This window comes from Schistocerca nitens, chromosome 5, assembly GCF_023898315.1.
Source record: "Schistocerca nitens isolate TAMUIC-IGC-003100 chromosome 5, iqSchNite1.1, whole genome shotgun sequence".
NCBI lineage: Eukaryota > Metazoa > Arthropoda > Insecta > Orthoptera > Acrididae > Schistocerca > Schistocerca nitens.
Genome location: NC_064618.1, coordinates 829,591,605 through 829,616,074, shown reverse-complemented (window position 1 = coordinate 829,616,074; position 24,470 = coordinate 829,591,605). Strand labels below are relative to the sequence as shown.

The window sequence follows — 24,470 nt, the reverse complement described above, 5'->3', positions numbered from 1 at the left end:
AGGTACGTAGGAGGTTTGGAAGGTAGAAGATGAAGTACTGGCGGAAGTAAAGCTTTTGGAGTGGGTCCTAAGTCGTCCTTGGATAGCTCAGTCGGGAGAACAGTCCTTAGCTCGTGGTCTCGCGGTCGCGTTCTCGCTTCCCGAGCACGGGGTCCCGGGTTCCATTCCCGGCGGGGTCACGGATTTTCACCTGCCTCGAGATGACTGGGTGTTTGTATTGTCCTCATCGTTTCATCATTCATAAAAGGGCGAGATTGGACTGCGTAAAGTTTGTGAACTTGTACGGGCTCTGATAACCGCGCAGTTGGGCGCCCCACAATCCGAAACATCATCATCATCATAATTGGGAGAACACTTGTTTGCAAAAGGGGATGGTCCCAAGTTGGAGTCCTGGGTCCACATATTGTTTTTGTCTGCCAGCAATTTTCAAACATCTTAATATTTGAAAGAGTATTGGTTAAAAACAGTCTTGGTTTTTTTAATTTTTTTCATCTACGCGTTTCGCCTTATTTAGGTATCTTCAGGTTGACCTTAATTTGGTATTTCATAAAACGATCCTTTAGACAGTTGAGCCAAAGGGCATCGTCGAATACATCAGGCCAACATAGCCTTCGTTAAACTCAGTGAAAACTTTTCTAGAAGGACGCGAGTGACTCCAAGATCTGCATAACGCGTTCCCGTTCACAGGAGCGAGTAAGAAATATCAAATTAAGATCAACCTGAAGATTCCTAAGCAAGGCGAAACTCGTAGTTGAAAAAAATAAAAAAATAAAATTGCAACCAAGACTGTTTTTAACCAATGCTGTTAAGACCTGGTTTGCTGTATGCTACATATGGATTGGAAGAATTTCTATATTTGAAAGACATCGATGAAAGTAACATAAAATATTTCGGTCTTCAGAAGCAATCTTAGCAGAGCCACACTGCTCACTGTACCACTCTTCCTCTTTCCCTGATGAATGCTGGAGTGCTCCCCCGCATCCCTCGCTGATGGCGGCGCTCTCGCACCAGATAGGCATGCACGCCGCCCCAACGTGACACTTGGGACGCGCTACAGGCCGCGCTGGTGCTGTGTTGCAGAGATGCTGCACCCCTCGGAGCTGTCCTCGTCCATGGAGTCCCTGGGGTACGACTCGTCGGTGACGTCACCGGGGAACCCGGCCGGCCAACAGCAGCAGCAGCAGCGCACCAAGCGCATGCGCACCTCGTTCAAGCACCACCAGCTGCGCACCATGAAGTCCTACTTCGCCATCAACCAGAACCCGGACGCCAAAGATCTTAAGCAGCTCGCGCAGAAGACGGGGCTGTCGAAGCGAGTCCTCCAGGTACGAAATTAAAAGAAGTCATTTTTACTTATATCCCTGTTGATACAGAGGCAGGTTAGAAACAATCTGAAAACCTTGTAAGGATGTTACACGCTAGGTTGTCCTGAGAACAAACTGTTAAGAAAAAATTCGACACGTTGTGCCGCTTCCGAGCTAATTACACAACTGGCCATTGAAATTGCTACACCAAGAAGAAATGCAGGTCATAAACGGGTATTCATTGGACAAATATATTATACTAGAACTGACATGTGATTACATTTTCACACAATTTGGGTGCATAGATCCTGAGAAATCAGTACCCAGAATAACGGCCTTGATACGCCTGGGCATTGAGTCAAACAGAGCTTGGATGGCGTGTACAGGTACAGCTGCCCATGCAGCTTCAACACGATACCACAGTTCATCAAGAGTAGTGACTGGCGTATTGTGACGAGCCAGTTACTCAGCCACCATTGAACAGACGTCTTCAATTGGTGAGAGATCTGGAGAATGTGCTGGCCAGGGCTGCAGTCGAACATTTTCTGTATCCAGAAAGGCCCGTACAGGATCTGCAACATGCGGTCGTGCATTACCCTGCTGAAATGTAGGGTTTCGCAGGGATCGAATGAAGGGTAGAGCCACCGGTCGTAACACATCTGAAATGTAACGTCCACTGTTCAAAGTGCCGTCAATGCGAACAAGAGGTGACCGAGACGTGTAACCAATGGCACCCCATACCATCACGCCGGGTGATACGCCAGTATGGCGACGACGAATACACGCTTCCAATGTGCGTTCACCGCGATGTCGCCAAACACCGATGCGACCATCACGGTGCTGTAAACAGAACCTGGATTCATCCGAAAAAATAACGTTTTGCCATTTGTGCACTCAGGTTCGTCGTTGAGTACACCATCGCAGGAGCTCCTGTCTGTGATGCAGCGTCAAGGGTAACCGCAGCCATGGTCTCCGAGCTGATAGTCCATGCTGCTGCAAACGTCGTCGAATTGTTCATGCAGATGGTTGTTGTGTTGGAAACGTCCCCATCTGTTGACTCAGGGATCGAGATGTGGCTGCACGATCCGCTACAGCCATGCGGATAAGATGCCTGTCATCTCGACTGCCAGTGATACGAGGCCGTTGGAATCCAGCACGGCGTTCCGTATTACTCTTCTGAACTCACCGAGTCCATATTCTGCTAACAGTCATCGGATCTCTACCAACGCGAGCAGTAATGTCGCGATACGATAAACCTCAATCGTGATAGGCTACAATCCGACCTTTAACAAAGTCGGTAACGTGACGGTACGCATTTCTCCTCCTTACACGAGGCATCACAACAACGTTTCACGAGGCAACGCCGGTCAACTGCTGTTTGTGTATGAGAAATCGGTTGGAAACTTTCCTCATGTCAGCACGTTGTAGGTGTCTCCGCCGGCGCCAACCTTGTGTGAATGCTCTGAAAAGCTAATTATTTGCATATCACAGCATCTTCTTCCTGTCGGTTAAATTTCGCTTCTGTAGCACGCCATCTTCTTGGTGTAGCAATGTTAATGGCCAGTAGTGTAGTATTGGAGTTAGCCAATCAGGCCGTTATGCGCACAAGTTTAAGGAGCCTATGCGATACAGTTGGTGTCAGTCGTTCTCAAGGCGTAGACGATAGCGGATGAGGCTGCTCAGCGTTTGGCTCGGGTTCTGTCCTCACTAACGTCCTATGTCCATTTTTTGTATAGGTCTCTTGTTCGGTTTTAGGAAACCACACTAAGAACACGTTTCCACGCCATGGCTGATTGGCTAATATCAGAGCTAATTAACTCGGAAACGGTGCAATCATTTCTCAGCACAATCTGCTCTGTAACAGCCTTACACGCTTTTCAACCCGTTTCTGACCATCCTGCATACAGGTCATGGTTAATTCATTCATATTCGTCGGCTACCTCCGAGAAAACGTAGTGACACTGTGCGAACTAAACTGTGGGAGATGAACGCGGAAAAACACTGAGTATCGGTCAAGGCAGAACGAGACTAATTAGTGTTAGTTTACAGCGAACAAACAGTGTGGAAAGATATCTTAGGTGTAGTGATAGTGACTGCGCGTTGCGTGCATTTGGCATACTGCGTTCGAGTAATTTGGAAGCTGTACGGCGCAGCAGAAACATTTTTCTACGACGTTCCTTAGGAGCCGATCGTTGGCAGATTAGATATCGACCAAACGTAGCACTAGGTGGACTGGAAGTTGTCAAACCATAAAAAAGAATATAGGATTATAATCTTGCGACAAATGTCATAAAACTTTCAACCAACGCAATATTTCCGCCTAAAGACCTGATGTTAGCGTGGGTATCGTCGGGTTCAACAGCCTGCCCTGTAATGTTGGCGGCCTGCAAGATGAACTCCTCTCTTCAGAGGCTCCATTCAGCTCGACAAATGTGATGAGGTGCTCGCCGTGTAAAGGTCTGTGAACAATGGATTGCTGATTGGATCATGGATGAGTCGCGTATTTGACTGGGAAGTTGTACTCGCTTACATTTTGTCAGGTGCATCCCAGGGACACTACGCAGTGCTGACAGTATTGTGGAAATTGACGTAATGAGCGGTGCTACTGATCTTATCTAGATCTCTGTGATGATTACAGCACATACACTCCTGGAAATGGAAAAAAGAACACATTGACACCGGTGTGTCAGACCCACCATACTTGCTCCGGACACTGCGAGAGGGCTGTACAAGGAATGATCACACGCACGGCACAGCGGGCACACCAGGAACCGCGGTGTTGGCCGTCGAATGGCGCTAGCTGCGCAGCATTTGTGCACCGCCGCCGTCAGTGTCAGCCAGTTTGCCGTGGCATACAGAGCTCCATCGCAGTCTTTAACACTGGTAGCATGCCGCGACAGCGTGGACGTGAACCGTATGTGCAGTTGACGGACTTTGAGCGAGGGCGTATAGTGGGCATGCGGGAGGCCGGGTGGACGTACCGCCGAATTGCTCAACTCGTGGGGCGTGAGGTCTCCACAGTACATCGATGTTGTCGCCAGTGGTCGGCGGAAGGTGCACGTGCCCTTCGACCTGGGACCGGACCGCAGCGACGCACGGATGCACGCCAAGACCGTGGGATCCTACGCAGTGCCGTAGGGGACCGCACCGCCACTTCCCAGCAAATTAGGGACACTGTTGCTCCTGGGGTATCGGCGAGGACCATTCGCAACCGTCTCCATGAAGCTGGGCTACGGTCCCGCACACCGTTAGGCCGTCTTCCGCTCACGCCCCAACATCGTGCAGCCCGTCTCCAGTGGTGTCGCGACAGGCGTGAATGGAGGGACGAATGGAGACGTGTCGTCTTCAGCGATGAGAGTCGCTTCTGCCTTGGTGCCAATGATGGTCGTATGCGTGTTTGGCGCCGTGCAGGTGAACGCCACAATCAGGACTGCATAAGACCGAGGCACACAGGGCCAACACCCGGCATCATGGCGTGGGGAGCGATGTCCTGCACTGGCCGTACACCACTGGTGATTGTCGAGGGGACACTGAATAGTGCACGGTACATCCAAACCGTCATCGAACCCATCGTTCTACCATTCCTAGACCGGCAAGGGAACTTGCTGTTCCAACAGGACAATGCACGTCCGCATGTATCCCGTGCCACCCAACGTGCTCTAGAAGGTGTAAGTCAACTACCCTGGCCAGCAAGATCTCCGGATCTGTCCCCCATTGAGCATGTTTGGGACTGGATGAAGCGTCGTCTCACGCGGTCTGCACGTCCAGCACGAACGCTGGTCCAACTGAGGCGCCAGGTGGAAATATGGCAAGCCGTTCCTCAGGACTACATCCAGCATCTCTACGATCGTCTCCATGGGAGAATAGCAGCGTGCGTTGCTGCGAAAGGTGGATATACACTGTACTAGTGCCGACATTGTGCATGCTCTGTTGCCTGTGTCTATGTGCCTGTGGTTCTGTCAGTGTGATCATGTGATGTATCTGACCCCAGGAATGTGTCAATAAAGTTTCCCCTTCCTGGGACAATGAATTCACGGTGTTCTTATTTCAATTTCCAGGAGTGTACATCACCGCTTGTATCTCCGGAGGTACTGTGACAGCTGAGGTCTACAGGAATGATATCTGGGAGTGGTGTGTGCGTCGTTTTCGTGGTCTGCGTGGATCTGCGTCCCATGTGAGCAGTGATGATAGTGGATGACTTGGCGATGACCTAGAGCACGAGAATTTGAAACATGACAGAAAGCGTCTGTTGTGGCCAGCTCGCTCCCCGGACGTAAATTTTACTTTCAATGTTTTGGGACCTCTAGAGCGAAGAACTGCAGCATTAACCCAGCCACTACGAGTTTTTGCTCACCTGCGAAGGACACGTTTCAATCAGTGGAAGGCATTGTCCAAGTTACGATGGACGGCCTGAAGTAGAGTATGGGGGAGTCCTTGCAAGATTCACACTGCCATTCGATCAATACTGATGTTCCGTCTGCTGCAAGTGTGAGGTATCTACACACGGCAAGTGCCACCAATGGCCAATGCCTGGTTTTCACTGTGACACCTGATACCTCGCTACCTAGGGACCATATACACTATTGCCGTGCCTGATATTGTTCGCTGGTTATCGATCACTTAACGTAGTTATGGAGGTGAATGTATTAGGTGGTTACTTTCGTTTATCTCGCTTTATGCGGGGCTCTTGCAGAAGAACAGGCTCACTTTAAAGAGTTGGTAGTGTGCAACGTTTGAAGGAAAAGTAGTTTATAAATGTGAACTTCACTCTAATATTTTTCACAAATTTAGATTTGTGAAGAGTACGATGTTTTCTATGCTTGCTACTACAATTCCACACTACCTGCATAGTTATGTACAAAGATGTTGATTTATGAGTCTTACACTTCTGATAGTGAGTTAGAAAGGAGTGAATCTTTTGGTTGTGTTAGTGGTATTCTGCACTGCGAGGCCACGATGAAATCAGTTCTCTTTACCCATGGGTAATAGGAAATCTGAACAGACGCATTTATTTTACGAACAAATATGAGGAATTACTGAAAGGTAGAGTATAAAATGATACTGAAAGTTGTATGATAACATCTTGTCCGTTTGTTAAGCGGAAATTTGTTAATTTTTTCTTTTTCTTTTTTTTCCCAGCTATAACGGTCTGCGCTATTTGACAGCACAAAGCTAATATTTATCAACCATAATAAAACTGCTCACTCTCTTCAGTTGTATTTTGCATACCTACTTGAACCAAAACCGACTGTGCATTATAATGACGTATTTGTGTTCTTATACTATTCCTGTCTTCCACGGTTCTATCATGAGGAAATCTCTTAGAACATGAAGGTACCATTAAATATTCTTTGCTGGTGCTGTCTATTGTTGTGTCTTTTAAAATATGACATTTTAATGCAGCAATATAACCTACATATCGTATTGTATCTTCCGCGATTTTTATGTGTATCAGATTTCTGTTTTTATGATCCGAAGTAAGAATGGTTACTGCAATTGCGACTCCTGTACATTAATCGTTTTGTTCTTGCCCTTTATCTTTTCACCTACCCTGAAGTTTTCTTTCACTTCGTCCATGTCTCTTCAGTTTCCACATTAAACGGTACACAAGTACGTTCATATAGGCTATATTATTTTCGCTGTCGAAATTAAAGGAGCTGTTTGCGCTAAGGAGAAAGAGGGTGTAGTATACAGTTCATCATCACGTGACTGATTTCTGTAGTTCTATGTAGCATTCCTAACACATATGAACGTTGTTGATTCGTTGTTGTGACCGGAGTGACATTATTATTCCCCTTTATAAGAATGCCTACCCCTCCCACTCCCCCCACCCCCCGCTGTCCCAATCCTGTATTTTACCCCACCCCCCCTGCTGTTCTTTGTGAACCCACGACTGCAAGGATTTTTTATCCTCCATTGTAAAGACGATTCTTACCATCATTCTATCACAACAACATTAGGACAATCACTTCTTTGTTTGGTTAACTGTCATGTAAGTCACCTGTCTAAGTTGAAACTCTGTCACAGTTTCACTTAAGTATGTCACTTTAACTGACGTATAAATCACTTGTCTATGTTGAAAATCAGTCACACAGCCGTCTAAGTGATCCGAAATTGAAACCTATTTTTGTGTCCAGACAAGACATTTCTAAGCATGGGTTCATGGGTTTCTCATGAAAAATTTACCTACCGAGTATTTTCTACAGCCTATAATAGGCGTTGTTAAATCCCCTCTATAAGTGGAGAGGAGGCGAACAGAGAATCATTGCCTCGCGGGGTAGCCGTGCGGTCTAAGGCGTCTTGTCACGGCTCGCACGTCTCCCCCCGTCGATGTTCGAGTCCTCCCTCGGCCATGGGTGTCTGTGTTGTCCTTAGGATAAGTTAGTTTAAGTTTGATTAAGTAGTGCGTAAGCCTAGGGACCGGCGACCTAACCAGTTTTGTCCCATAATCCTTACCACAAATTTAAAGAGAATTATTTTGACGACAATACGTCTCGAGGTCATAATTCTGCCTCCATAAGGTATATAGATTGATCTTGCACGGTTGTAACAACATCGTTGCTGCTTCGGTTCACCGGGATTTTTAAATGGCTATGAGTTATTACGGAATCCAAGATCTGTAATGTTCAGAATGTCGTGCAGTTGTTGAACAGTGGCCCATGACTGATTTTCGCTTTTTATACCAGCACCACATTGTGGAACGCCTGTCTCCAAAGACTAGGCCCTGTACGGCTCAGCCGGCTCCTGGTTCTTCACAGAGGGATGGTCTGCCACTTCGGTCTTCGTCATTCATACTTGTCTGACCACAAACTGGAAACGACTGCGCCACCTTACCGCTGTGACATATGATGGCGCATAGTTGCTGTACACCTCTACCAGTTCAGGATGGATTCATGCAGCTTTGTTATGCACAAATTACCGCACGCTGGTACATCTTTCCAATGGGCTGCGCTCTCTTGTATTGATTCTCTGGTGACGTGCTGCAGTAGTATAACGCAGGGATTACCATGTGTTCCTGCAAATAAACAAGAAATTAGTGAATGCGAATGTCGTGGGACTAGGGCCTCCCTTCGGGTAGACCGTTCACCGGGTGCAAGTCTTTCTATCTGACGCCACTTCGGCGACTTGCGCCTCGCTGGGGATGAAATGATGATGATTGGAACAACACAACACCCAGTCCCTGAGCGGATAAAATCTCCGACTCAGCCGGGAATCGATCCAGGGCCCATAGGATTGACATTCTGTCGTGCTGACCACTTAGCTACTGGAGGCGGACTACTAAATTAGTTATACAGTGTGTTACAAAAAGGTACGGCCAAACTTTCAGGAAACATTCCTCACACACAAATAAAGAAAAGATGTTATGTGGACATGTGTCCGGAAACGCTTAATTTCCATGTTAGAGCTCATTTTAGTTTCGTCCACCTACGCTCAATGGAGCACGTTATCATGATTTCATACGGGATACTCTACCTGTGCTGCTAGAACATGTGCCTTTACAAGTACGACACAACATGTGGTTCATGCGCGATGGAGCTCCTGCACATTTCAGACGAAGTGTTCGTACGCTTCTCAACAAGAGATTCGGTGACCGATGGATTGGTAGAGGCGGACCAATTCCATGGCCTCCACGCTCTCCTGACCTCAACCCTCTGACTTTCATTTATGGGGGCATTTGAAAGCTCTTGTCTACGCAACCCCGGTACCAAATGTAGAGACTCTTCGTGCTCGTATTGTGGACGGCTATGATACAATACGCCATTCTCCAGGGCTGCATCAGCGCATCAGGGATTCCATGCGACGGAGGGTGGATGCATGTATCCTCGCTAACGGAGGACATTTTGAACATTTCCTGTAACAAAGTGTTTGAAGTCACGCTGGTACGTTCTATTGCTGTGTGTTTCCATTCCATGATTAATGTGATTTGAAGAGTAATAAAATGAGCTCTAACTTTGAAAGTAAGCTTTTCCGGACACAAGTCCACATAACATATTTTCTTTCTATGTGTGTGAGGAATGTTTCCTGAAAGTTTGGCCGTACCTTTTTGTAACACACTGTATAACTTTGAGGTGATAGTTAACAATTTATGAATAGCCATAGTAGTAAGCCTAGACTACCAAACATTTAGAATAGTAAGAGGGAGACCTGCCCATCTTCTACATCTAACTCTACAACAACACACATATTCCGCAAGTCGTGTACGGTGCAAGACGCAGTGGACGTTGTATCGCTGCTGGTAAAACCCTTTCCTATCACACTTGCAAATCGTACCAGGGAAAAAACTAATGTGGAAATACTTTGAGGTGAGAAAAGTCATGGGGTACCTTAGAATATCGTCGCCAGCCTTCTTCTGCGGGACGTGGCGTGGACTCCAGAAGTCGTCGGAGCACCCCTGCAGAAATACTGTCATGCCGCCTTTACAGTCGTTCATAATTGCGAATGTGTTGCCGAGTGCAGGATTTTCTGCACGAACTGACTTCTCAATTATGTTCCATAAATGTTAGATGCGATTCATGTCTGGCATTCCGGGCGGCCAAACCATTCGCTCGAATTGTCCAGAATGTTCTTCGAACCAGTCGCGAACAGCTGTGGCCCGGTGACATGAGATCGTTGTTTGGGAAGACGAAGTCCATGAGTGGGTGCAAATGGTCTTCAGGTAACGGAACATAATCATTTCGTGTCAATGATCGGTTCGATTGGACCAGACGAGCCAGTGCGTTCCATGTAAACACAGCCTACACCATTATGGAGCCACCACCAGCTTGCACAGTGCCTTCTTGACGACTTGGGTCCATGTAAATTGGAACTCATTTGACCAGCCACGGTTTTACGGCTTTCTAGGGACCAAGCCGTACGGTCAAGTGCCCAGGAGAGGCGCTGCAGACGATGCCGTGCTGTCAGCAGAGGCACTCGCGTCGGTTGTTTGCTGCTGTAGCCCATTGACACCAAATTTTACATAGTGCCCTAACGAATACGGTCGTCGTACATCCCACATTGATTTCTGCGGTTATTTCCTGCAGCGTTGCTTGTCTGCCAGCACCGACAAGACTACGCAAAAGCCGCTGCTCTCACAAGGGAACCTCCCCATCGCACCCCCCTCAGATTTAGTTATAAGTTGGCACAGTGGATAGGCCTTGAAAAACTGAACACAGATCAATTGAGAAAACAGGAAGAAGTTGTGTGGAACTGTGAAAAAATAAGCAAAATATACAAACTGAGTAGTTCATGAGAAGATAGGCGACATCAAGGACTCTAAGAACACAGGAGCGCCGTGGTCTCGTGGTAACGTGAGCAGCTGCCCAACCAGAAGTCCTTGGTTCAAATCCTCCATCGAGTGAAAAGTTTAATTTTTTTATTTTCAGTTTATGTGACAAACTATTGTGTTTTCATCACTTTTTTGGGAGTGATTATCACTTCCACAAGAAAACCTAAATCGGGCAAGGTAGAAGAATCTTTTTACCCATTCGCCAAGTGTACAAGTTAGGTTCGTCGACAACATATTCCTGTCATGTGACGCACATGCCGTCACCAGTGTCGTATAGAATATATCAGATGTGTTTTCCTGTGGAGGAATCGGTTGACCTATGACCTTGCGATCAAATGTTTTCGGTTCCCATTGGAGAGGCACGTCCTTTCGTCTACTAATCGCACGGTTTTGCGATGCGGTCACAAGACACAGACACTAAACTTATTACAGTGAACAGAGACGTCAATGAACGAACGGACAGATAATAACGATGTAAAAATAAAGAAAGTAAAATTCCCACTGGAGGGAAGACTTGAACCAAAGACCTTTCGTTCTGCAGCTGCTCACGCTACCACGAGACCACGGCGCTCCTGAGCTCACATTGTCCATGATGTTGCCTATGTGGCCCATGGACTACTCAGTTTGTATATTTTGCTTATTTTTTCACAGTTCCACGCAACTTCTTCCTGTTTCCTCAATTGATTTGTGTTCAGTTTATCAAGGTCTATCCACTGTGCCAACTTATAACTAAATCTGAGGGGGGTGCGATGGAGAGGTTCCCTTGTCAGTAGTGAAGGCCGTCGGCCACTGTGTTGCCCGTGGTGAGAAGTAATGCTTGGTATTCTCGGCACACTCTTGGCACCATACATCGGAATATTGAATTCCCTAACGATTTCCGAAATGGAGTGTCCCATGAGTCTAGTTCCAACTACCATTCCGCGTTCAAAGTCTGTTAATTCCGTTCGTGCGGCCATAATCATAAGGGAAATCTTTTCACATGAATCACCTGAGTACAATCGACAGCTCCACCAATGTACTATCCTTTTATACCTCTTGTATGCGGTACTATCGCCATCTGTACATGTGCATATTGCTACCCCACGACCTTTGTCATCTCAGTCCATAATGGCGATCACAAAGTTTCCGTTTGAGCAGACTGCTGCAGCGTATATGCAATCCAGCGCGACTTCGATGCTGGTATGTAAGCACCGACATAAAGGCAAGAGATGGGTGTGGCATTCGTGTCTTTCCGACGTGCGTGCAGTAAATGTGGAAATGGGAACTGTGGCGACGTTATTACCAAATGCGTCCAAACAGGAGCGACGTACTGTTATTATTTTGTTGGCTGCCGAAGGACAGACGTCAGTAGACATTCGTCGGAGAATGGAGAATGAGCATGGGGTAGTATGTCTGTCGAAATCCACCGTTGCGGAATGGTGCGCCAAGCTGTGTGCCGGTCGCGACTCGACACAAAAGATAGCTGTCGATCCGGGAGACCAGCCTCATCCATTACGGACAACAACACGGGGGTGGTTGATGATGTGATTGGGGCAGACCAGCGAGTCATTCCTGAGGTAGCAAAGAATCTCGACATAAGCTTCGGTAGCATGCAACACATTATCCAGGAGGATTTAGGCCACCATAAGTTCTGCAGCTAGTGGATATCCCCGGCGTCGGATGCCGAACAAAAACCAAATCGGATCGCTGTTTGGCAGAAGCACCTGACGCCTTTCAATACTGAAGGCTACACGTTCCTTAGCCTCATTGTTGCAGACGATGAAAGCTGGAGCCATCAATGGGAACTGGAACAGAAAGCGTCGAAGACGCAGTGGTGTCATCCACCGTCCCCTCGTCCCAAAGGAGTTCGACAGCGAGGCATCTGCTGCAAAGGTGATGTTCATCCTGTTGTTTGAGTACCAGGGCCCCATGCTTATTGTTTTCAAAGAGCATGGTGGTTCCATCACTGGGGAGCGATACTGAGCGATGTTGGAGAAATTACGGCAAGTTATTAAGGCGAAACAACCGGTTGGGAATGCGGCAAGCGATGCTGCTGCTTCATGATAACGCACGTCCTCATATCGGAAATGTCGTAAAGCAGAAGTTACTCCAACTGAAGTGGGAGACACTCGAGTTCCCGCTCTGTAGTCCTCATCGTTTACGATGCGACTATCGTGCCCTTGGTCCCTTAAACAAGACCTTGAATGGTCGACGATTCCTGTGCAGCAGGCAGTTACGGACTTCTTCACGCAGCAGGACACGAAACCTTTACCTTGGCGCGTCTCTAGGAGTATTGTCTCAATGCTCATGGCTATTTGGCCTGACTGGCATACCGATTCTGGACTGTACGGCCTTTGAACAAAAACTTTTTGATCGCCCGCTGTACGAGGACTATTTTCTTCAAACACTTCGGTGCTAATGTCTTCATCTCATAGTAGCATTTGCACCGTACGTCCTCAATTATATGTTCAATGTATTCCAATCTCTGCCTGCCCCAACAGATTTTACCGTGTACAGCACCGTTTATTGAAACGTAAGTTATTCCCTGATCTCTAAACACATTTCCTGTCATGGAGTCCCTTCAGTGGTCTCAATATGTTCCTTTCTTCGCAGATTCCAGGGAGAACCTTCACATTTCTTATCTTATTAGTTCACCTGATTTTCATTATCTTTCTACAGCACCACATCTGAAACACTTCGATTATCTTCTTTTCCGGTTTTCACAAAGTCCGTGATCCGCTGCTATACAATGCTGTAATACAAACGTACATTATCAGAAATTTCTTCCTCAAATTAAGACCAATGTTTGATATAAGTAGACTGTCTCGGCTAGGAATGATGTCTTTGCCTCTGCTAGTCTTTTTATGTCCTGCTTGCGTCATGTGTTATTTTCCTTCAAAGGTAGCAGGATTCCTTAACTTCTTCTACTTAGTGGTCTCCAATTTTGATTCTTAGTTTCTCATTAATCTCATTTCTGCTACTACTCATTGCTTTCGTCATTTTTGTGTTTATTCTAAACACATATTCGCTGCTTAGTGGACTGTACATTCCGTTCAGTATCATCTCTAATTCTTCCTCGTTTCACTGAATATAGCAGTGTCATCAGCGAATCTTATCATTCATATCGTTTCCCCAAGAAATTTAATCTCACTTCTGAACCTTTCTTTTATTTCCTTCAATGCTTCTTCGATATGGAGATTGAAGCGTAGAGGAGGAGGACAGCGTCCCTGTTTTCCAACATTTTTAATGCGAGCACTTAGTTCTTGGTCTTCCATTCTTATTATTCCTTGTTCTTTCTTACATATTGTGTGTTATCCGTCCTTTCGTATAGCTCACACCATTGTTTCTGAGAAATTTGAAGAACTTCCGGTGCTGTAGATTCTCTGGCGCTTTTTCCAGGTCGACAGATCCCAGAATGTGTCTTGATTTTTCTCAAGCCATGCTCCATTACTAAGCGCAACGTCAGAACTGCCCCTCTAGTGCTTGTACCTTTTCGAAAGCCACTTAATGGTTGAAATGTTTCAAATGGATCTAAGCACTAGGGGACTTAACATCTGAGGTCATCAGTCCCCTAGAATTAGAACTACTTAAACCTAACTAACCTAAGGACATCGTACACATTCATGCCCGAGGCAGGACTGAAGCTCCTAGAACTGCTCGGCCACAGCGGCCGGCACGCTACTTAATGATGCCACTGTCCCGTGTACTACTGCGTCTTCAGTGAAATGTCGCAGACTGCAGCTCACCCTACCTCATGGATGGTTTATGTACAAGGCTTGCAACTTTAATAGTGGCAACTATTTATTTTCAGCTCATACAAAATATATACGTGTTTAAAGTTTTACTGACCTTCGAAGTAGTCATCAGCATTGTATATAACCCGTCGCCAGCGATGTGGAAGTCGTAGGATACTCTTAACAGTACCATTTGTGTTGACAGTTCGAGCGGCGCGGTCTATTGCCCGACGAATTTGTACCAGTTCTGAAGCAAATGCCGTGAAGTGTTTCCTCCATTTTAGAAATCGAGTTGAACTTACGAGAGCTTAACTCAGGGGAGTGCAGTAGGTGGTATAGCACTTAGCAGCCCCATCAGTCAAACAAATCAGTAACAGCTTGCACTGTACGTCATTAAGCATTGTCCTGCAAAAACATGGTCACGTCCTGCAGAAAGTGTCATCACTTGTGTTTCTAAGCTGGTCGTAGGTTGTGTTCCAAAAATGAACAGCACAGAACCAGAAGTGATGACACTTTCTGCAGGTCCTGACCAGCATTTTGCACGACAATGCTCAAGCACGTACAGTGCAAGCTGTTACTGATTTGTTTGACTGATGGGGCTGCTAAGTGCTATACCACCTACTGCATTCCCCTGACTTAAGCCCACGTAAATTCAACTCGATTTCTAAACTGAAGAAACACTTCACGGCATTCGTTTCAGAACTGCTACAAATTCGTTGGGCAATAGACCGCGCCGCCCGAACTGTCAACACAACCGGCACTGCTAAGAGTATCCTACGACTTCCACATCGCTGGTGACGGGTTATTCACAATGCTGGTGACTACTTTGTACGTCAGTAAAACTTTGAAACACGTATCTATTTTGTACGAGCTGCAAATAAGTATTTGCCACTGTTAAAGTTCCAACCCTCGTGTACTGGGTCTCCCAGGAAGAAAGGCCATTATTGAGGGATATGACAAGAACGATCAATCGAAGCAAACAAGTCTAGCAAACATGGCCTCTAAAATGTACATCACAAGAGCTATAAGCACTTCTGTATCTTCGATACTGTGAAACAAATCCATTATTTTCCAGGCGCTACAGTCTGGAGCCGCGCTACCGCTACGGTAGCAGGTTCGAATCCTGCCTCGGGCGTGGATGTGTGTGATGACCTTAGGTTAGTTAGGTTTAAGTAGTTCTAAGTTCTAGGGGACTTATGACCTCAGAAGTCCCAAAGTGCTCAGAGCCATTTGAACCATTATTTTCCATATTTTCCATATCTGGGGAGAAGGTTCAAATGGTTCAAATGGCTCTGAGCACTATGGGACTCAACTGCTGTGGTCATCAGTCGCCTAAAACTTAGAACTATTTAAACCTAACTAACCTAAGGACATCACACATCCATGCCCGAGGCAGGATTCGAACCTGCGATCGTAGTAGTCGCACGGTTCCGGACTGCGCGCCTAGAACCGCGAGACCACCGCGGCCGGCTGGGGAGAAGGCATTATGATTCAAAGGAAGAAAGAACGGTCTAATAAACATTGATGCTCAAATGCATAACCTAAAAGCTGTTGCACAGTAGAAGGAAGTGTTTCACAGTAGCAAAGATGAACAAGTGGTCATAGTTCTCAAGATACGAAATTTAGAGATAAGGTTTACTGGACCCTTTTTTTCTCTGTTTTTGCCCATTCCACCACGTATCAAAATGTGGAAGCAAAGAACTTGGAATAGAAGAAATGTGTTTCATAGTATCAAAGATACAGAAGAGCTCATTCCTCTTAAGGTATGCATTTCAGGGCCCATGTCTACGAGCTTTTTGGTCTCGAATAATCTTTCGTGTGAAATTCCCGAATACTGAGCACTCCTTTTGAGACATCCTGTACAGAGAGTAACGGCCGTCTGATCACGTTTTCCTGGAGCACTCAGAGCAATGCTTTCTATTAATCAAGAAGTCTTAAGAGTCACTTTTCTGAGTACCTATACCATATATTCGGACCTTTGTTAAGAGTCTGTACTATGTCACTCTGTCATAAGTCTTCCGGAAGAACCTGGAATATGCCTGTTGGCGTTCGTCATGTGCAGACTGGACATAGCGTCTTTCCTTCACATACCGGAAACTTGCTGGTGGCGTACAAAGTCGACGAGTGTGCGGCCAGGAAGTGTGTAAGTTGCCCTCAGCATTGGTTTCTGTCTGAAATGTAGCCCAATTTTACAGAAGCTAATATGAACCGAGCTGTACCTGATCCAAATGCAGCTTGACTTAGCATTAAATGCGCAACTGAAGTAAAACAGTTATCTGGTCCTAATTAACATTTCCCCTTACCTCGCGTCTCGACAACATTGCTGCATATTTCTCGAAAACACAGCAGCAAAGAGCAAGCAGGCATCGGGTAAGCGGTTTCCAGGTACATGTTCGAACTGTTGCATGTGATAATGCCCAATGGGATGGGGAGAGTAAGCATCCCTGTGAGATGATATGCCAAGACAACGATTTTAGAATAAAATATACGTTCAAACAAACTGAATAATAATTCGCGTGAGCTTTACACATTACATTGGACTGAACAATACTACGCTTAACAAAGTGAATAATGATCTAAAAATGGTACAAAGTTAACACAGAATTTCTGTAAAAATCGAAGACCTTAATTACCTAGTACGCATGAGCGGTGCTACAGTCTTGCCTCGAACTTCTCTTCAAAAATAATGGCATTCAAAATTTATATTCCTTCAATTTTTCAATGAACCCATCATAATCACCCTTGCTGTCCTTTCTCATCTGACAGATGCAATGACAAATCCACACAGCACTGAAGATCCAAAGAAACTGGCTCACCTGCCTAATATCGTGCGAGGCTTCTGCGAGCACGCAGATGTGCCACAACACGACGTGGCATGGACTCGACTAATGTGTGAAGTAGAACTGGAGGCAACTGACACCTTGAATCCGGCAAGTCTCTCCATATATCCGTGAGAGTAGGAGGGAGTGGAGATCGCTTCTAAACAGCATCTTGCAAGACATCCCAGATGTGCTCACTAATGTTCGTGTCTGGTGAGTTTGGTGACCAGCGGAAGAATGTTTCTGGAGCCACTTGGTAGCAATTCTGTACGTGTGGGGTGTCGCGTTGTTTAGCTGGAATTGCCTAGAACCGTCGCAATGCACAAGGGACGTGAATGGAGGCAGGTGTTCAGACAGGATGCTTAAGTACGTCTCAACGGCCATAGTCGTATCTAGACGTATCAGGGGTTGCACAACACTCTAACTGCACACGTCCCATGCCATTACAGAACCTCCACCAGCTTGAACAGTCCCCTCCTGACCTGCAGCGTCCATGGATTCATGATGTCAGTCGACGCGTAAAGCTACAGGGTGTTTCAAAAATGACCGGTATATTTGAAACGGCAATAAAAACTAAACGAGCAGCGATAGAAATACACCGTTTGTTGCAATATGCTTGGGACAACAGTACATTTTCAGGAGCACAAACTTTCGAAATTACAGTAGTTACAATTTTCAACAACAGATGGCGCTGCAGGTGATGTGAAAGATATAGAAGACAACGCAGTCTGTGCGTGCGCCATTCTGTACGTCGTCTTTCTGCTGTAAGCGTCTGCTGTTCACAACGTGCAAGTGTGCTGTGGACAACATGCTTTATTCCTTAGAACAGAGGATTTTTCTGGTATTGGAATTCCACCGCCTAGAACACAGTGTTGTTGCAACAAGACGAAGTTTTCAACGGAGGTTTAATGTAACCAAAGGACCGAAAAGCGATACAATAAAGGATCTGTTTGAAAAATTTCAACGGACTGGGAACGTGACGGATGAACGTGCTGGAAAGGTAGGGCGACCGCGTACGGCAACCACAGAGGGCAACGCGCAGCTAGTGCAGCAGGTGATCCAACAGCGGCCTCGGGTTTCCGTTCGCCGTGTTGCAGCTGCGGTCCAAATGACGCCAACGTCCACGTATCGTCTCATGCGCCAGAGTTTACACCTCTATCCATACAAAATTCAAAATCGGCAACCCCTCAGCGCCGCTACCATTGCTGCACGAGAGACATTCGCTAACGATATAGTGCACAGGATTGATGACGGCGATATGCATATGGGCAGCATTTGGTTTACTGACGAAGCTTATTTTTACCTGGACGGCTTCGTCAATAAACAGAACTGGCGCATATGGGGAACCGAAAAGCCCCATGTTGCGGTCCCATCGTCCCTGCATCCTCAAAAAGTACTGGTCTGGGCCGCCATGTCTTCCAAAGGAATCATTGGCCCATTTTTCAGATCCGAAACGATTACTGCATCACGCTATCTGGACATTCTTCGTGAATTTGTGGCGGTACAAACTGCCTTAGACGACACTGCGAACACCTCGTGGTTTATGCAAGATGGTGGCCGGCCACATCGCACGGCCGACGTCTTTATTTTCCTGAATGAATATTTCGATGATCGTGTGATTGCTTTGGGCTATCCGAAACATACAGGAGACGGCGTGGATTGGCCTCCCTATTCGCCAGACATAAACTCCTGTGAGTTCTTTCTGTGGGGACACTTGAAAGACCAGGTGTACCGCCAGAATCCAGAAACAATTGAACAGCTGAAGCAGTACATCTCATCTGCATGTGAAGCCATTCCGCCAGACACGTTGTCAAAGGTTTCGGGTAATTTCATTCAAAGACTATGCCATATTATTGCTACGCATGGTGGATATGTGGAAAATATCGTACTATAGTTTCCCAGACCGCAGCGCCATCTGTTGTTGAAAATTGTAACTACTGTAATTTCGAAAGTTTGTCTGCCTGAAAATGTACTGTTGTCTTAAGCATATTGCAACAAACGGTGTATTTCTATCGCTGCTCGTTTAGTTTTTATTGCCGTTTCAAATATACCGGTCATTTTTGAAACACCCTGTATGTGTCGAGATGTCATCAAGGGCACACGAGTGGGCCTTCGGCTCCGTAAGCCCATATCGATGATGTTTCGTTGAATGGTTCACACGCTGATATTTGTTGATATCCCAGCATTAAAATCTGCATCAATTTGGGGAAGGGCTGCACGTCTATCACCTTGAATGATTCTCTTCATTCGTCGTTGGTCCCGTTCTTGCAGGATCTTTTTACGTCCGCAGTGATGTCGGAGACTTGATGTTTTACCGGATTACTGATGTTCACGTACGAGAAAATTCCCACTTCATCGGTACCTCGGAGATGCTGTGACCCATCGTTCGTGCGGCGACTGTAACACCACGTTCAAACTCACTTAAATATTGATAACGTGGCATTGTAGTAGCAGTAACCGACCTAACCACTGCGCCAGACACTTGTTGTCTTATATACGCGTTACCGACCGCAGTGCCGTATTCTGCCTATTTCCATGTTTCTGTATTTGAATACGCATGCCTATACCAGTTTTTTGCCGCTTCAGTGTACGTCCATTATCTACCACAGTTAAACTAAGATTGTATCAGACTGTGAAGGCGCGAAGACTGTGCCGGTGTTTGTGTTGTTCTGTCATTCCATCATCATTCGTGAAAGTGCTAGATTGGACTGTGCACAGATTAGGAATTTGTACAGACGCTGATGGGCAAGCACTTGAGCGCCCACAGACCAAACATCACCATCTACATCAACATCTACATCTACATCTACATGTATACTCTGCAAATCACATTTAAGTGCCTGGCAGAGGCTTCATCGAACAACCTTCACAATTCTTTATTATACCAATCTCGTATAGCGCGCGGAAAGAATGAACACCTATATCTTTCCGTACGAGCTCTGATTTCCCTTATCTTACCTTGGTGATCGTTTCTTCCTATGTAGATCGGTGTCAACAAAATATTGTCAGATTCGGACGAGAGATTTTGTGATTGGAAATTCGTGAGAAGATTTCGTCGCAACGAAAAACGCCTTTCTTTTAATGATGTCCAGCTCAAATTCTGTATCATTTCTGTGACACTCTCTCTCATATTTCGCGGTAATACAAAACGTGCTGCCTTTCTTTGAACTTTTTCGATGTTCTCCGTCAGTCCTATCTGGTAAGGATCCTACACCGCGCAGCAGTATTCTAAAAGAGGACGGAAAAGCGTAGTGTAGGAAGTCTCCTTAGTAGGTCTGTTACATTTTCTAAGTGTCCTGCCAATAAAACGCAGTCTTCGGTTAGCCTTCCCTACAACATTTTCTATGTGTTCCTTCCAATTTAAGTTGTTCGTAATTGTAATACTTAGGTATTTAGTTGAATGTACGGCTTTTAGATTAGACTGATTTATCATGTAACCGAATTTTAAGGAGCTCCTTTTAGCACTCATGTGGATGACCTCACAGTGTTCGTTATTTAGGGTCAACTGACACTTTTCGCACCATTCAGATGTTGCTGTTGTTCTTGTGGTCTTCAGTCCTGAAACTGGTTTGATGCAGCTCTCCATGCTACCCTATCCTGTGCGAGCTTCTTCATCTCCCAGTACCTACTGCAACCTACATCCTTCTGAATCTGCTTAGTATATTCATCTCTTGGTCTCCCTCTACGATTTTTACCCTCCACGCTGCCCTCCAATACTAAATTGGTGATCCCTCGATGCCTCAGAACATGTCCTACATACCGATCCCATCTTCTAGTCAAGTTGTGTCACAAACTCCTCTTCTCCCCAATTCAATTCAGTACCTCCTCATTGGTTATGTGATCTACCCACCTAATCTTCAGCATCTTCTGTAGCACCACATTTCGAAAGCTTCTATTCTCTTCTTTCCAAACTGTTTATCGTCCATGTCTCACTTCTGTAAATGGCTACACTCCATACAAATACTTTCAGAAACGACTTCCTGACATTTAAATCTATACTCGATGGTAACAAATTTCTCTTCTTCATAAATGCTTTCCTTGCCATTGCTAGTCTACATTTTATATCCTCTCCGACCATCATCAGTTATTTTGCTCCCCAAATAGCAAAACTACTACTTTAAGTGTTTCATTTCCTAATCTAATTCCCTCAGCATCACCCTAGTGAATTAGACTACATTTCATTATCCTCGTTTTGCTTTTGTTGATATTCATCTTATATCCTCCTTTCAAGACACTATCCATTCCGTTCAACAGCTCTTCCAAGTCCTTTGGTGTCTCTGACAGAATTACAATGTCATCGGCGAACCTCAAAGTTTTTATTTCTTCTCCATGGATTTTAATACCTACTCCGAATTTTTCTTTTGTTTCCTTCACTGCTTTCTCAATATAGAGACTGAATTCAGATATCTTTTCTAAATCGTTTTGCTGTTTGTTTTGATCTTCTGATGACTTTATTAGTCGATAAACCACAGCGTCATCAAGACCAAAGTAACATAACTTATTATGTCTCTGACATCGATGACATAAAAAAATAAAAAATATATGACCACCTTACAAGTGTTATCTTACAAGGCGACTGTCCCTCCGGTTGCAGGTGTGGTTCCAGAACGCGCGCGCCAAGTGGCGGAGGAACCTGATGCGGCAGGAGGGCGGCGGACAGGGCGGCCCCGGCCAAGGCGGGGGTGGCTCGGGCGGCGGGGGTGGCGGTGGCGGGGGCGGGCCGCCGTCGGTGGGGCCGCCGTCGGTGCTGCTGGGAGACAGCAACAGCCTGCCACCGCCGCCCACGCCCGAGGACCTGCACCAGCACCACCACCCGCACCACCACCACCACCACCACCAGCAACAGCACCAGGCGCCGGTGGCGGCGCAGCCGCTCAGCTTCGCCGACCTCTACTAGCAGCGCGCTGCCGGCCCTCCCCCGGGGTCGGCTCTGCTAGGCTGGCCGCTGCTGCGGCCCTGCTTCGCTGACGCGCCTGACGCCCCCACCACGCCGTGAGCCGCGTCCGGGAGCGGCGTGGGCGGCGGCGAGGGTGGCAGCGGCCGCTCGCACGGACCGTCGATGTTTATCTCGCGCGAGGACCAGGAGCTCTAGAAGATTCCTGGGGTCCTCCCCAGGCACAGTGTGTCAAATTTGTGGGGGATACAGAGACAAGGACCTCCTCTAGAAGGCTAAAAGTGGTATATAGCGACGTCCGCGCCATTATTGAGATTTTGATTCACTAATGTTCGTTGACAGTTTAAGGCATTCGCGCAGCTGACCGATTTGGCAAAAATCACTCAAGGAAGGCAAGCTACTGTAGCTTCTGTTGGTGTTTCCGATGAAAAAATACGTAACGTACGAGATGTACAACAGAAGATTCTTTGTGCCAAGATTCACATTGACCCGTAAACATCAAATAGCTAGTTCGATAAGCTTAATAACCACGTAATATGAGGAATATCGATCGTGCAAGAACCAGCTACTGAGTTACGGCTCGGGAGGGAGTCTTGGGGTCTTCGTCAGCCACACTGTAAAAAATTTGTGAAAGATATTTGGCTTACCTAGAAAGAGATGTAGGACTCACGTAGAGTAGGTCGATGCTGAAGTCAAGGAATGATATATTGTGACGTCCTCGCCATTTAATGTCTCTTATTTGTTAATTCGATGAAAGTTTAAGTTTCGGACGGAACTGTCGGGTTAAACAATGACATACCATGTTTCATCAGTCAAGGACGTCAGGATGTTGTTATTTCTATTGCTGTTTATCAGGAATAATATCCGACTCGCAACCCAGTCAACAGAATAATCATAATTCCATACGCCTTTAGTTGCTGGAGTGCGCCTTTTTCCTCTCAGATAAGATAGTCAGTTGAAGAATCATCGCAAGCACATGATAAGAGGGATATCGATTGACCTTCTGTCATTAAATCCAAAAATAACGTGCCTAACACTACAGAAATGGCTCGTACATTACCGTTCTAGAATAAAACGTGGCATTTATTTATAACTTTACTTAGCAGCTTCGTGCAAAAAGTTTCCTTGAAATTCTGTCGAAAACATAGTACTGTTTTGATAACCTTTAAGCTCCCATGAGTCTGTAACTAGCGGAAGCTTAGTTTCATTAAGACACAGTAAACCATATAACTTGCTGCATGTGTGGTACGTCAAAGAAAAGGCCTAGGGAGATAAATTTCTGAACAAGACTAATGGCATGATGCAGATGTTAATTACCTCGGCTTAGTCTAAAGATGCCTTCCGTATATCTGTTGTTTCACCCAAATACACACACACACACACACACACACACACACACATATATATATATATATATATATATATATATATATATATATATATATATATATATATATGCGTACCCACCCATGCTTTGGCATTTCACACATATGCAGAGCCCGAAAAGCGAAAATATCTACATATCTCCCAATATCTCCCATATTGCGAATTTCAGTCCTGCTGCTAACAAAATTGAGGCAATATGATGATTAGTCTGTTATTGCCCTGTTTTAGTTTTATTTTCCTCTCCATCGGAAGATATCGATAACATACGTATAATCCTCTACTTGTGTCGTGTGCAGAAGGACCTCATTAACCTGTGATTTGTATTTCAAGCTTCGCATTTCCCCATAACCATGTAGTTTTTCAGTCTGCTGGAATTCCACTCAAGAGCTTGCAGAACACCTACTGCATATACGAAGCCTATTCAGAAAGTAAGGTCCGATCACTCGAGAAGTGGAAACCCTACTTGTTGTGTCGTGTGCAGAAGTACCTCATTAACCTGTGATCTGTATTTCAAGCTTCGCATTTCCCCATAACCATGTAGTTTTTCAGTCTGCTGGAATTCCACTCCAGAGCTTGCAGAACACCTACTGCATATACAAAGCCTATTCAGAAAGTAAGGTCCGATCACTCGAGAAGTGGAAACCCTACTTGTTGTGTCGTGTGCAGAAGTACCTCATTAACCTGTGATCTGTATTTCAAGCTTCGCATTTCCCCATAACCATGTAGTTTTTCAGTCTGCTGGAATTCCACTCCAGAGCTTGCAGAACACCTACTGCATATACGAAGCCTATTCAGAAAGTAAGGTCCGATCACTCGAGAAGTGGAAACCACTGTGAAAATGAAAAATGTTTTACTTGCAACAGTTAGCTGCACCTTCCAGCTACTTCCCTGCATAGGCGCCACTCCGATTAGGGACGTTTGTCGCAGCGTTGTACCAACTTTCCAATACCAGAAGGCAGCCATATGTGATTCCTGGCACTTCCCTACGCTGATTTACAGATCGCTGTCTGTGCCAGAACGTTGTCTTGATACCCTGCGGTTCATGTGAGTAGAGAGGAAACTCAGGGAGAGACAATTACGAGCTGTGTT

The 24,470-nt window shown here is 45.9% G+C and overlaps 1 protein-coding gene across 1 annotated transcript in view; it reads left to right on the top strand.

Annotated features, from left to right (window-relative positions):
- LOC126260743 (LIM/homeobox protein Lhx2-like) overlaps nt 1-21,764 on the top strand; it is a gene marked incomplete at its 3' end in the record, with an annotated part of 187,697 nt that extends 165,933 nt beyond the window's left edge. The window contains exons 4-5 of the mRNA XM_049958082.1: nt 1,081-1,325; nt 21,696-21,764. Coding sequence (XP_049814039.1) covers nt 1,081-1,325; nt 21,696-21,764 — 314 coding nt within the window. The remainder of the gene's footprint in view (nt 1-1,080; nt 1,326-21,695) is intronic.
- Nucleotides 21,765-24,470: the final 2,706 nt, after the last annotated feature.